Source organism: Panulirus ornatus, chromosome 24 (genome assembly GCF_036320965.1).
Source record: "Panulirus ornatus isolate Po-2019 chromosome 24, ASM3632096v1, whole genome shotgun sequence".
Taxonomy (NCBI): domain Eukaryota; kingdom Metazoa; phylum Arthropoda; class Malacostraca; order Decapoda; family Palinuridae; genus Panulirus; species Panulirus ornatus.
In genome coordinates this window covers 13,247,867-13,262,528 of record NC_092247.1, presented here as the reverse complement: position 1 = coordinate 13,262,528, position 14,662 = coordinate 13,247,867, and the positions used below count along the sequence as shown (strand labels likewise).

The window sequence follows — 14,662 nt, the reverse complement described above, 5'->3', positions numbered from 1 at the left end:
CTCTAAAATTTAATGATACTCTCACACCCCAACTTTCATTTGCCCTCTTTTTCACCTCTTGCACCTTTCTCTTCCTCCTGTCTCTTTCTTTTATACATCTCCCATTCAATTGCATTTTTTCCCTGCAAAAATCGTCCAAATGCCTCTCTCTTCTCTTTCACTAATAATCTTACTTCTTCATCCCACCACTCACTACCCTTTCTAAACAACTCACCTCCCACTCTTCTCATGCCACAAGCATCTTTTGCGCAATCCATCACTGATTCCCTAAATACATCCCATTCCTCCCACACTCCCCTTACTTCCATTGTTCTCACCTTTTTCCATTCTGTACTCAGTCTCTCCTGGTACTTCCTCACACAAGTCTCCTTCCCAAGCTCACTTACTCTCACCACCCTCTTCACCCCAACATTCACTCTTCTTTTCTGAAAACCCATACAAATCTTCACCTTAGCCTCCACAAGATAATGATCAGACATCCCTTCAGTTGCACCTCTCAGGACATTAATATCCAAAAGTCTCTCTTTCGCGCGCCTGCCAATTAATATATATATATATATATATATATATATATATATATATATATATATATATATATATATATATATATATATATATATATATATATATAGATAGATAGATATTTATATTCCTATGAATCCACGGGGAAAATGAAACACGAAAAGTTCCCAAGTGCACTTTCGTGTAATAATCACATCATCAGGGGAGACACAAGAGAGAAATATAAGTCAGTTGATATACATCGAAGAGACGAAGCTAGGACGCCATTTCGTAAACATGTAAAAATATATGTGTGTGTATATATATATATATATATATATATATATATATATATATATATATATATATATATATATATATATAAATATATATATATTCTTTTTTTTTGTCGTTGTCTTCCGCGTTTGCGAGGTAGCGCAAGGAAACAGACGAAAGAAATGGCCCAACCCACCCCCATACATATGTATATACATACGTCCACACACGTAAATATACATGCCTACACAGCTTTCCATGGTTTACCCCAGACACTTCACATGCCCCGATTCAATCCACTGACAGCACGTCAACCTCCCAATTGACTTGACCCTCAACCCTACTGTACCTAATAACCTTGCTCTTATTCACATTTACTCTTAACTTTCTTCTTTCACACACTTTACCAAACTCAGTCACCAGCTTCTGCAGTTTCTTACATGAATCAGCCACCAGCGCTGTATCATCAGCGAACAACAACTGACTCACTTCCCAAGCTCTCTCATCCCCAACAGACTTCATACTTGCCCCTCTTTCCAAAACTCTTGCATTCACCTCCCTAAGAACCCCATCCATAAACAAATTAAACAACCATGGAGACATCACACACCCCTGCCGCAAACCTACATTCACTGAGATTATTAGTGAAAGAGAAGAGAGAGGCATTTGGACGATTTTTGCAGGGAAAAAATGCAATTGAGTGGGAGATGTATAAAAGAAAGAGACAGGAGGTCAAGAGAAAGGTGCAAGAGTTGAAAATGAGGGCAAATGAGAGTTGGGGTGAGAGAGTATCATTAAATTTTAGGAAGAATAAAAAGATGTTCTGGAAGGAGGTAAATAAAGTGCGTAAGACAAGGGAGCAAATGGGAACTTCAGTGAAGGGCGCAAATGGGGAGGTGAAAACAAGTAGTGGTGATGTGAGAAGGAGATGGAGTGAGTATTTTGAAGGTTTTTTGAATGTGTTTGATGATAGAGTGGCAGTTATAGGGTGTTTTGGTCGAGGTGGTGTGCAAAGTGAGAGGGTTAGGGAAAATGATTTGGTAAACAGAGAAGAGGCAGTAAAAGCTTTGCGGAAGATGAAAGCCGGCAAGGCAGCAGGTTTGGATGGTATTGCAGTGGAATTTATTAAAAAAGGGGGTGACTGTATTATTGACTGGTTGGTAAGGTTATTTAACGTATGTATGACTCATGGTGAGGTGCCTGAGGATTGGCGGAATGCGTGCATAGTGCCATTGTACAAAGGCAAAGGGGATAAGAGTGAGTGCTCAAATTACAGAGGTATAAGTTTGTTGAGTATTCCTGGTAAATTATATGGGAGGGTATTGATTGAGAGGGTGAAGGCATGTACAGAGCATCAGATTGGGGAAGAGAAGTGTGGTTTCAGAAGTGGTAGAGGATGTGTGGATCAGGTGTTTGCTTTGAAGAATGTATGTGAGAAATACTTAGAAAAGCAAATAGATTTGTATATAGCATTTATGGATCTGGAGAAGGCATATGATAGAGTTGATAAAGATGCTCTGTGGAAGGTATTAAGAATATATGGTGTGGGAGGCAAGTTGTTAGAAGCAGTGAAAAGTTTTTATCGAGGATGTAAGGCATGTGTACGTGTAGGAAGAGAGGAAAGTGATATATATATATATATATATATATATATATATATATATATATATATATATATATATATATATATATATATATATATATATGTGTGTGTGTGTGTGTGTGTGTGTGTGTGTGTGTGTGTATATGTGTGTGCATATGTGTATGTATGTACATATATATATATATATTATATATATATATATATATATATATATATATATATATATATATATATATATATATATATATATATATATAATATATATATATATATATATATATAATATATATATATATATATATATATATATATATATATATATATATATATATATATATATATATATATATATATATATATATATATATATATATATATATTATCCCTGGGGATAGGGGTGAAAGAATGCTTCCCACGCATTCCTCACGTGTCGTAGAAGGCGACTAGAGGGGACGGGAGCGGGGGGCCAGAAATCCTCCCCTCCTTGTAATTTTAACTTTCTAAAAAATGGGAAACAGAAGGAGTCACGCGGGGAGTGCTCATCCTCCTCGTAGACTCAGATTGGGTTGTCTAAATGTGTGTGGATGTAACCAAGAAAGGAGAGAAAAAAGGAGAGATAGGTAGTATGTTTGAGGAAAGGAACCTGGATGTTTTGGCTCTGAGTGAAACGAAGCTCCAGGGTAAAGGGGAAGAGTGGTTTGGGAATGTCTTGGGAGTAAAGTCAGGGGTTAGTGAGAGGACAAGAGCAAGGGAAGGAGTAGCAGTACTCCTGAAACAGGAGTTGTGGGAGTATGTGATAGAATGTAAGAAAGTAAATTCTCGATTAATATGGGTAAAACTGAAAGTTGATGGAGAGAGATGGGTGATTATTGGTGCATATGCACCTGGGTATGAGAGAAAGATCATGAGAGGCAAGTGTTTTGAGAGCAGCTGAATGAGTGTGTTAGTGGTTTTGATGCACGAGACCGGGTTATAGTGATGGGTGATTTGAATGCAAAGGTGAGTAATGTGGCAGTTGAGGGAATATTTGGTATACATGGGGTGTTCAGTGTTGTAAATGGAAATGGTGAAGACTTTGTAGATTTATGTGCTGAAAAAGGACTGGTGATTAGGAATACCTGGTTTAAAAAGCGAGATATACAGAAGTATACGTATGTAAGTAGGAGAGGTGGCCAGAGAGCGTTATTGGTTTACGTATTAATTGACAGGCGCGCGAAAGAGAGACTTTTGGATGTTAATGTGCTGAGAGGTGCAACTGGAGGGATGTCTGATCATTATCTTGTGGAGGCTAAGGTGAAGATTTGTATGGGTTTTCAGAAAAGAAGAGTGAATGTTGGGGTGAAGAGGGTGGTGAGAGTAAGTGAGCTTGGGAAGGAGACTTGTGTGAGGAAGTACCAGGAGAGACTGAGTACAGAATGGAAAAAGGTCAGAACAATGGAAGTAAGGGGAGTTGGGGGAGGAATGGGATGTATTTAGGGAATCAGTGATGGATTGCGCAAAAGATGCTTGTGGCATGAGAAGCGTGGGAGGTGGGTTGATTAGAAAGGGTAGTGAGTGGTGGGATGAAGAAGTAAGATTATTAGTGAAAGAGAAGAGAGAGGCATTTGGACGATTTTTGCAGGGAAAAAATGCAATTGAATTGGAGATGTATAAAAGAAAGAGACAGGAGGTCAAGAGAAAGGTGCAAGAGGTGAAAAAGAGGGCAAATGAGAGTTGGGGTGAGAGAGTATCATTAAATTTTAGGGAGAATAAAAAGATGTTCTGGAAGGAGGTAAATAAAGTGCGTAAGACAAGGGAGCAAATGGGAACTTCAGTGAAGGGCGCAAATGGGGAGGTGATAACAAGTAGTGGTGATGTGAGAAGGAGATGGAGTGAGTATTTTGAAGGTTTGTTGAATGTGTTTGATGAGAGAGTGGCAGATATAGGGTGTTTTGGTCGAGGTGGTGTGCAAAGTGAGAGGGTTAGGGAAAATGATTTGGTAAACAGAGAAGAGGTAGTAAAAGCTTTGCGGAAGATGAAAGCCGGCAAGGCAGCAGGTTTGGATGGTATTGCAGTGGAATTTATTAAAAAAGGGGGTGACTGTATTGTTGACTGGTTGGTAAGGTTATTTTATGTGTGTATGACTCATGGTGAGGTGCCTGAGGATTGGCGGAATGCGTGCATAGTGCCATTGTACAAAGGCAAAGGGGATAAGAGTGAGTGCTCAAATTACAGAGGTATAAGTTTGTTGAGTATTCCTGGTAAATTATATGGGAGGGTATTGATTGAGAGGGTGAAGGCATGCACAGAGCATCAGATTGGGGAAGAGCAGTGTGGTTTCAGAAGTGGTAGAGGATGTGTGGATCAGGTGTTTGCTTTGAAGAATGTATGTGAGAAATACTTAGAAAAGCAAATGGATTTGTATGTAGCATTTATGGATCTGGAGAAGGCATATGATAGAGTTGATAGAGATGCTCTGCGGATGGTATTAAGAATATATGGTGTGGGAGGCAAGTTGTTAGAAGCAGTGAAAAGTTTTTATCGAGGATGTAAGGCATGTGTACGTGTAGGAAGAGAGGAAAGTGATTGTTTCTCAGTTAATGTAGGTTTGCGGCAGGGGTGTGTGATGTCTCCATAGTACTTTAATTTGTTTATGGATGGGGTTGTTAGGGAGGTGAATGCAAGAGTTTTGGAAAGAGGGGCAAGTATGAAGTCTGTTGTGGATGAGAGAGCTTGGGAAGTGAGTCAGTTGTTGTTCGCTGATGACATAGCGCTGGTGACTGATTCATTTGAGAAACTGCAGAAGCTGGTGACTGAGTTTGGTAAAGTGTGTGAAAGAAGAAAGTTAAGAGTAAATGTGAATAAGAGCAAGGTTATTAGGTACAGTAGGGTTGAGGGTCAAGTCAATTGGGAGGTGAGTTTGAATGGAGAAAAACTGGAGGAAGTAAAGTGTTTTAGATATCTGGGAGTGGATCTGACAGCGGATGGAACCATGGAAGCGGAAGTGAGTCATAGGGTGGGGGAGGTGGCGAAAATCCTGGGAGCCTTGAAGAATGTTTGGAAGCCGAGGGCATTATCTTGGAAAGCAAAAATGGGTATGTTTGAAGGAATAGCGATTCCAACAATGTTGCATGGTTGCGAGGTGTGGGCTATGGATAGAGTTGTGCGCAGGAGGGTGGATGTGCTGGAAATGAGATGTTTGAGGACAATGTGTGGTGTGAGGTGGTTTGATCGAGTAAGTAATGTAAGGGTAAGAGAGATGTGTGGAAATAAAAAGAGCGTGGTTGAGAGAGCTGAAGAGGGTGTTTTGAAATAGTTTGGGCACATGGAGAGAATGAGTGAGGAAAGATTGACCAAGAGGATATATGTGTCGGAGGTGGAGGGAACGAGGAGAAGTGGGAGACCAAATTGGAGGTGGAAAGATGGAGTGAAAAAGATTTTGTGTGATCGGGGCCTGAACATGCAGGAGGGTGAAAGGAGGGCAAGGAATAGAGTGAATTGGATCATTGTGGTATACCGGGGTTGACGTGCTGTCAGTGGATTAAATCAGGGCATGTGAAGCGTCTGGGGTAAACCATGGAAAGTTGTGTGGGGCCTGGATGTGGAAAGGGAGGTGTGGTTTCGGGCATTATTGCATGACAGCTAGAGACTGAGTGTGAACGAATGGGGCCTTTGTTGTCTTTTCCTAGTGCTACCTCGCACACATGAGGGGGGAGGGGGATGGTATTCCATGTGTGGCGAGGTGGCGATGGGAATGAATAAAGGCAGACAGTGTGAATTGTGTGCATGGGTATATATGTATGTGTCTGTGTGTGTATATATATGTGTACATTGAGATGTATAGGTATGTATATTTGCGTGTGCTTATCCTCCTCCAAGGCTCAGATTGGGTGTCTAAATGTGTGTGGATGTAACCAGGATGAGAAAAAACGAGAGATAGGTAGTATGTTTGAGGAAAGGAACCTGGATGTTTTGGCTCAGAGTGAAACGAAGCTCAACGGTAAAGAGGAGGAGTGGTTTGGGAATGTCTTGGGAGTAAAGTCAGGGGTTAGTGAGAGGACAAGAGCAAGGGAAGGAGTAGCACTATTCCTGAAACAGTTGTGGGAGTATGTGATAGAGTGTAAGAATGTAAACTCTAGATTGATATGGGTAAAAGTGAAAGTGGATGGAGAGAGATAGGTGATTATTGGTGCATATGCACCTGGGCATGAGAAGAAAGATCATGAGAGGCAAGTGCTTTGGGAGCAGTTGAGTGAGTGTGTTAGTAGTTTTGATGCACGAGACCGGGCTATAGTGATGGGTGATTTAAATGCAAGGGTAAATAATGTGGCAGTTGAGTGAATGATTGGTGTACATGGGGTGTTCAGTGTTGTAAATTGAAATGGTGAAGAGCTTGTAGATTTATGTGCTGAAAAAGGACTGGTGATTGGGAATACCTGGTTTACAAAGATATATACATAAGTATACGTTTGTAAGTAGGAGAGTTGGCCAGAGAGCGTTATTGGATTATGTGTTAATAGATAGGCGCGCGAAAGAGAGACTTTAGGATGTTAATGTGCTGAGAGGTGCAACTGGAGGGATGTCTGATCATTATCTTGTGGAGGCGAAGGTGAAGATTTGTAGAGGTTTTCAGAAAAGAAGAGAGAATGTTGGGGTGAAGAGAGTGGTGAGAGTAAGTGAGCTTGGGAAGGAGACTTGTGTGAGGAAGTACCAGGAGAGACTGAGTACATAGTGGAAAAAGGTGAAAAGCTGGTGGCTGATTCATGTGAGAAACTGCAGAAGCTGGTGAGTGAGTTTGGTAAAGTGTGTGAGAGAAGAAAGCTGAGAGTAAATGTGAATAAGAGCAAGGTTATTAGGTACAGTAGGGTTGAGGGTCAAGTCAACTGGGACGTAAGTTTGAATGGAGAAAAACTGGAGGAAGTGAAGTGTTTTAGATATCTGGGAGTGGATCTGGCAGCGGATGGAACCATGGAAGCGGAAGTGAATCATAGGGTGGGGGAGGGGGCGAAAATTCTGGGAGCGTTGAAGAATGTGTGGAAGTCAAGAACATTATCTCGGAAAGCAAAAATGGGTATGTTTGAAGGAATAGTGGTTCCAAGAATGTTGTATGGTTGCGAGGCGTGGGCTATAGATAGAGTTCTGCAGAGGAGGGTGGATGTGCTGGAAATGAGATGTTTGAGGACAATATGTGGTGTGATGTGGTTTGATCGAGTTAGTAATAATAGGGTAAGAGAGATATGTGGTAATAAAAAGATTGTGGTTGAGAGAGCAGAAGAGGGTGTTTTGAAATGGTTTGGTCACATGGAGAGAATGAGTGAGGAAAGATTGACCAAGAGGATATATGTGTCGGAGGTGGAGGGAACGAGGAGAAGTGGGAGACCAAATTGTAGGTGGAGAGATGGAGCGAAAAAGATTTTGAGGTGATCGGGGCCTGAACATGCAGGAGGGTGAAAGGCATGTAAGGAATAGAGTGAATTGGAACGATGTGGTATACTGGGGTTGACGTGCTGTCAATGGATTGAACCAGGGCACGTGAAGCGTCTAGGGTAAACCATGGAAAGTTCTGTGGGGTCTGGATGTGGAAAGGGAGCTGTGGTTTCGGTGCATTATACATGACAGCTAGAGACTGAGTGTGAAGGAATGTGGCCTTTGTTGTCTTTTCGTAGCGCTACCTCGCACACATGAGGGGGGGGGTGGTTGTTATTTCATGGGTGGCGGGGTGGCGATGGGGATGAATAAAGGCAGACAGTATGAATTATGTATAAGTGCATATATGTTTACGCTTCTGTGTATATATATAGGTATATGTTGAGATGCATAGATATGTATATTTGCGCGTGTGGACGTGTATGTATATACATGTGTATGTGGGCGGGTTGGGCCATTCTTTCGTCTGTTTCCTTGCGCTACCTCGCTAACGCGGGAGATGGTGACAAAGCAAATATATATATATATATATATATATATATATATATATATATATATATATATATATATATATATATATCTGGGGATAGGGGATTAAGAATACTTCCCACGTATTCCCTGCGTGTCGTAGAAGGCGACTAAAAGGGGAGGGAGCGGGGGGCTGGAAATCCTCCCCTCTCGTTTTTTTTTTTTTCTAATTTTCCAAAAGAAGGAACAGAGGGGGCCAGGTGAGGATATTCCAAAAAAGGCCCAGTCCTCTGTTCTTAATGCTACCTCGCTAACGCGGGAAATGGCGAATAGTTTAAAAGAAAGAAAGAATATATATATATATATATATATATATATGAATACGAATAAAGTGTATATGAACGCGCACTTTCATAGAACATACAAAGCTCCATCAGCCAGGATCGAACCTGGGACCCCTTGTGCAAGAGGCAGGCATGCTAACCGCTAGGCTAAGGGACTGTATAATAGAAAACAACTATTCGAAATACTAAGTACTCGAATACCCTTCGTCTCACTATGGTGAGCAACGGGGTCTATCGGTTGTTTCCGAACAGAACATATATATATATATATATATATATATATATATATATATATATATATATATATATATATATATATATATATATATATATATCGCTCCAATTCACTCTATTCCTTGCCCTCCTTTCACCCTCCTGCATGTTCAGGCCCCGATCACACAAAATCTTTTTCACTCCATCTTTCCACCTCCAATTTGGTCTCCCTCTTCTCCTCGTTCCCTCCACCGGGGTTGACGTGCTGTCAGTGGATTGGATCGGGGCATGTGAAGCGTCTGGGGTAAACCATGGAAAGCTGTGTAGGTATGTATATTTGCGTGTGTGGACGTATGTATATACATGTGTATGGGGGTGGGTTGGGCCATTTTCTTTCGTCTGTTTCCTTGCGCTACCTCGCAAACGCGGGAGACAGCGACAAAGCAAAAAAAAAAAAAAAAAGCAAAAAAAAAAAAATATATATATATATAAATATATATATATATATGTATATATATATATATATATATGTATATATATATATATATATATATATATATATATATATATATATATATATATATATATATATATATATATATATATATATATATATATATATATATGTATTGTTTAAAAGAGGATATACACAAGTATGTGCGTATGTGAGTAGGAGAGATGGTCAATGGGAATTTTTAGATCACATATTAATTGATATGCGTGTAAAGGAGACTTTTGTATGTTAATGTGCTAAGAAGGGTAGCTGGTGGGATGTCTGATTACTATATTGTGGAAGAGAGGATGAAGATTTGTAAACATATTCGAAAAAGAGGAAACAGTGTTTGGGAGAAGAGTGGTGAGAGCAAGTAACCTTGGAAAGAAGACTTTGTGAAAAATACCAGGCGAGACTGAATGTAGAATTGCCAAAATTCGGAGTAAATGAAGTGAGAGGAGTGGGGTGAGGAGTGGTATGTAGTTAGGGAAGCAGTGATGGAATATACAAGAGATGTGAAAGGTGGGAGGTGGACAGATTAGAAAGGGTAGTGAGTGGTGGCATGAAGAAACAAAGTTGCTAGTGAAAGGGAAAATAGAGGCACTGGGAGGTAATTACGGGGAAGGAGTCCTAAATGATTTGGAGATGTATAAGAGAAAGCAGCAGGAGGTCAAGAGGAAGGTGCGGAGGTTGAAAAAGAGGGTAAGTGAGAATTGGGATGAGACAGTATCAAATGTTAAGGAAAATAAAAAGATGTTTTGGAAAGAGGTAAATAAAATGCGAAAGACAACGGAACAAAGGGGAACATCGGTGAAAGGAGAAGTGATAACAGGTAGCGATGAGATGAGGGAATGTTTGAATGAATAGTGGTTCCAACAATGTTGTATGGTAGCGAGGCATGGGCTATAGATATTGTGCGGAGGAGCGTGGATGTGTTGGAAATGAAATGTTGAGGACAATATGTGGTGTGAGCTGGTTTGATCGAGTAAGTAATGAAAGGGTAGAGATGTTTGGAAATAAAGAGGGTGGTTGCGAGAGCAGAAGAGGGTGTGTTAAAATGGTTTAGACATATGGAGAGAATGAGTGAGGAAAGGTTGACAAAGAGGATACATATGTTCGAGATAGAGGAAACAAGGAGCAACGGGAGACCAAATTGGAGACGGAAGGAAAGTGAAAGAGATTTTGAGCGATCGAGGCCTGAACACGCAGGAGAATGAGAGGCATGCACGGAATACAGTCATTTGGTACGATGTGGTATACTGGGCACAACTTGCTGTCAATGGACTGAAAGAGGGCGTGTGAAACCTCCGGGGTAAACCATGCAAAGATCTGAGGGCCGTTGATGTGGATAACACACACATAGCATATTGCTGGGTTCTATCCCGAAAAAAATTGATTTACAGTGAAATGCAGCAAAGTCGAGATGAGCTAGAGATGGGTTACACTCACGAATCGTAGGAGTATCAGTGACGATGAATGCGTCATCTAAGTTCTAGCTGAGTGTCCAAGAGGTCGGATAGGTATATAAATAGATGGTAAATCAACAGCACAATAAACTTCATCAACAACAGTGAGTTGATCGGGCTTAAGAAGTTATGGGGTTCAGACAAGTTAATCTAGCGTCCACCTGGGATACACACACTTCGCCACATCACTTGAATTCCTACAGTAACTCCAAGGTCTGACGGAAATACTCGCTGATTCTGTAATCTTCAATAAACTTGCTTTATTTCTCTAAGTAAAAAACTTTCCAAAACACCTGTGGTTCTGGGACCATTTTCCAGGGGTCCACAGAAGGATGAAAAAGAAAAGAATACATAAATAATGTAAATACACAAATCTTACCATCGAGACCTTATCTCGTGAAGGTTTGTACTTTTTCTTGACTGTGATTTCAGACCTGACCTAACATTGGATATACGATGAAGGTGGTTGGCAGACATAGCTAGTGTCTCTAAGTGGTCCACATCCATACTGGGCATAAAGAACCCTTGCTCTAGGCTAACTAACGTAGCTACAGTTACCTGTCGAGATGTATGTGTAATGTATACCTGTATGATAAGTCGTGTCTGTGCATCATGAGATAAATTCAGGTGGGAAAATGTAGACGACAACACGAGGAACGTTTTGCTTATAGAAGAGGTCAGCAAATAGTGACGTTCTTCCCGTCTCATCAGGTCGACTGGAGACAAGATCGTTCTACCCGTCTACGGCAGCAACAGGAGCGACGAGGTCTACTACATGGTTAACTACGACCAGATCCTTCCCGACAACATCTACAGCCCTGGAGGTATGGCTTCACTGTTGACTAGCAAGAACAATGACGATAATTTCTAATTCAAAACGAGTGACTATTCTCGGTCTCTTCGTGTGATTCTTTTGGATAATTTGTGATAATGATGGTTCTAGGAACTAACGTATTCGTAGTCATGGTTCGTGAGTTGTTCTGTAGCTTGTCACAATAACTGCAATTAATTCAGGTATTTTTCATAGATGTTCTGATGAAAGTGAACAGCTATCGTCCGGACAGATAATTAAAATGTGCGACGCTTTTTTTTCATATTAATGAATAATAGCTGGCAGTAACCTTCTTGCATTCTATATTGTGCGCTAATAGGGTCTTTTGAAAGGATAACTAGTGGAACTATTACCTAAATCTCCAAGCAGGTAGGAATTAGCAATATCAGATACCTAGACTCGATTCTTTAGCTTTTTACTAGATTGTGTCAACATTATGTACCATCTATCTTCATTATTTTATCTCCCTTTTTCTCCCCAATATCTTTTTTGCTTTCTTTTTGTCCAGAACCCTGTCTGAGAATCGTATCTTTTTATCAAGTGAATCATTACTCGCTACCGTTAATACCTCATTCTTTACTCAGTGTACCTGCACGTTGAGAATTGGAAATGTCTTCAGCTAAAGGTGACCAACACTGCTGAAAGTGAACTTGTGTCCACGGAATATTCCAGCTGCAGTAACACTAAGGTCGTCTGTATGAAGCCTCTTGGTGAGTGAACCGTTCCATTCACTCCAGTCGCTTTGTCGTATATTATCTTACGCAAGGCTTTCACCACCTTTTCTCCTTTCATCGGACCATTTGACATGCCTATCTTGTTTCGCATACCTTCTCGTCCTGAACACCCCGTATCTGTTATTCTCTTATCAGACACACAAGAAAGTCCTTAAGAATACTCGCTTCATCTCTCTTTTTACCTGTTACTTCTTAATCATCTACTCCCATCGTTGATGCTTCCGTTTGCCCTCTTCTTCTCACATTTTTCACCTAAGACATTCTCTTATTTGTTTTTAGCCACTGTACCTTCATCCCGATCTCTTTGCCGCTACCTCCTGTACATCTCCCAATTACTCGCACTCATTTCCTGCTGGTAATGAACAAATACCTTTTTTCTTCTTCATTTGCAGCTTGAGACTAACAGTCCATCACTTAATGCCCTTCCTCACATCCTCACATCCACCTTCTGCATACCACAGACTTCTTGCGCACGTCTGCCCTGCTTTCCTAAATACCTTCCACATCTTACTCGTTTCCTTACTCTAGTTTTCTCTCATATTAAAACTTTAGTCACCAACTCTCTCATTGTATCTCCTTACACAAACACGCCTGTTACCGTAGATCAGGCACTTCCAACACCCTTAAGCCACTCAGTCGACTTCATTTCCAAAAGCCACTACGAACTTTCATCCTTGCGTGATCTAGTACATGCTGATAACCACAAGGACAATGAAACACTATAAGTTCCCAGGTGCACTTTCGTGGACGATGTGATCATTGCACGCAAGTGTACTTGGAAACCTATCGTGTTTTATTTTCCTTGTGGTTATCAGGATATCCTAGATCACGCGCACCACTGTCATATATATGTCATGTATGTGTATTTGTCTATATAATTTGCATGTAACAGGACGAAATGCAAGCGACCGTCTTGAGTTCACTGATGGAAGGTCGTTCTTACGATCCTCTGCAGGGGGTGGGTCGGCAGAGAGGTCAGAGACGACCAGCACCGGAGCGGTCAGTGGGCAAGAGGTTGTGGCCAGCAACAACTTGAACCTGCAGGCGTGGCCATACCAGGCCACTTGGACCACGGCCAATAACACCATCAAGGCCAGTATAGAGGTAAGCCTCATTTTCTTTGCCTCTCCCTTTGAGCGGAGTCTGCATTCTAAGACAATGGGATTTCCCGATTTACGGAAGTTGGAATCTCGAGAGCTCCAATTTATGATAAGATATATAGGAACAAGATGTCTTGAGTAATATCTTGTACACACACACACACACACACACACACACACACACGCACACACACTTACTGGCATAGTTTTTTTTTTTTTTTTTTTTTTTTTTTTTTTTTTGTGTGTGTGTGTGTGTGTGTGTGTGTGTGTGTGTGTGTGTTCGAGGAGGGAAGATCGGAAGCGAAATTGGTTAGGTCTGTTCTATGATTCTTCACTTTGTATAACATCATCCAGAGCTTTGCCAGGGAGCAGAGAGGGATATGCATGCAAGCTTCCAACGTTACTATATGTAAGGAGGGATGTTCAACAGGTCTGGCTGAGGGTGATTACAAAAGAAGAGCCGTGAGTCTATACAGAGAAGCCCCTTTCTCATAACACCTTCACACCAAGTCTTCAATTCTGCGTAACCTCCTAAGTCCGTTTGTCCACCATCTCCACAGTTCGAGTGGCAGACCAAGACCATCATCACAGGGCTGAGGGTGACGTGGACGAGGAAGGCTCCAGTAAGGATATTGAAGCTGAGCCATGACCATGAGGATCGCATCTTCCGAGGCCACGTCCCCTACCACATGGGAGAAGGCCAGGACGCTGTAAGTCGACCTCCACATGTCTCCCTCTCTGTCTGTCTCTCACATACACAAAGAGGCACAAAAACTTCAACATGGCAACATACATTGCCCATCTGTATGCCTTTCTATCCGTCAAAGTATCATTCCCACAACGTTATTTTGTTCCCAGCTCCTTAGGCAATGTGCATTCAGCCTTTGGCATAACTCTGGCGTGTCCTCCAGCTTGTTATAGCGGAGCAGAGACATCCTGGCTTGTAAACGTGCATCTTCCTCTTATCACTTTGCAAGACGATTTCGTCACCCGAGACCAGACTTATATATTATTCACACCAACTCCATATAGAGAGACCTTCCTTTGCATCCAATCCTCGGTCATTCCTGGTTCGTGTGTTATGACTCTAGCCAGTTTCCCTCACCACATATAACTGTCTTCTGTGCAGACAACTCCTTCTCCTTGATCCTTCTGCTTTACCACTATATATATATATATATATATATATATATATATATATATATATATATATATATATATATATA

General features: G+C 41.1%; 1 protein-coding gene across 1 annotated transcript in view; it reads left to right on the top strand.

Moving 5' to 3' along the window:
• Nucleotides 1–14,662, top strand: part of LOC139757108 (uncharacterized) — a 120,910-nt gene that overhangs the window by 26,344 nt on the left and 79,904 nt on the right. The window contains exons 7-10 of the mRNA XM_071677201.1: nt 11,482–11,594; nt 12,187–12,312; nt 13,292–13,440; nt 13,997–14,146. Coding sequence (XP_071533302.1) covers nt 11,482–11,594; nt 12,187–12,312; nt 13,292–13,440; nt 13,997–14,146 — 538 coding nt within the window. The remainder of the gene's footprint in view (nt 1–11,481; nt 11,595–12,186; nt 12,313–13,291; nt 13,441–13,996; nt 14,147–14,662) is intronic.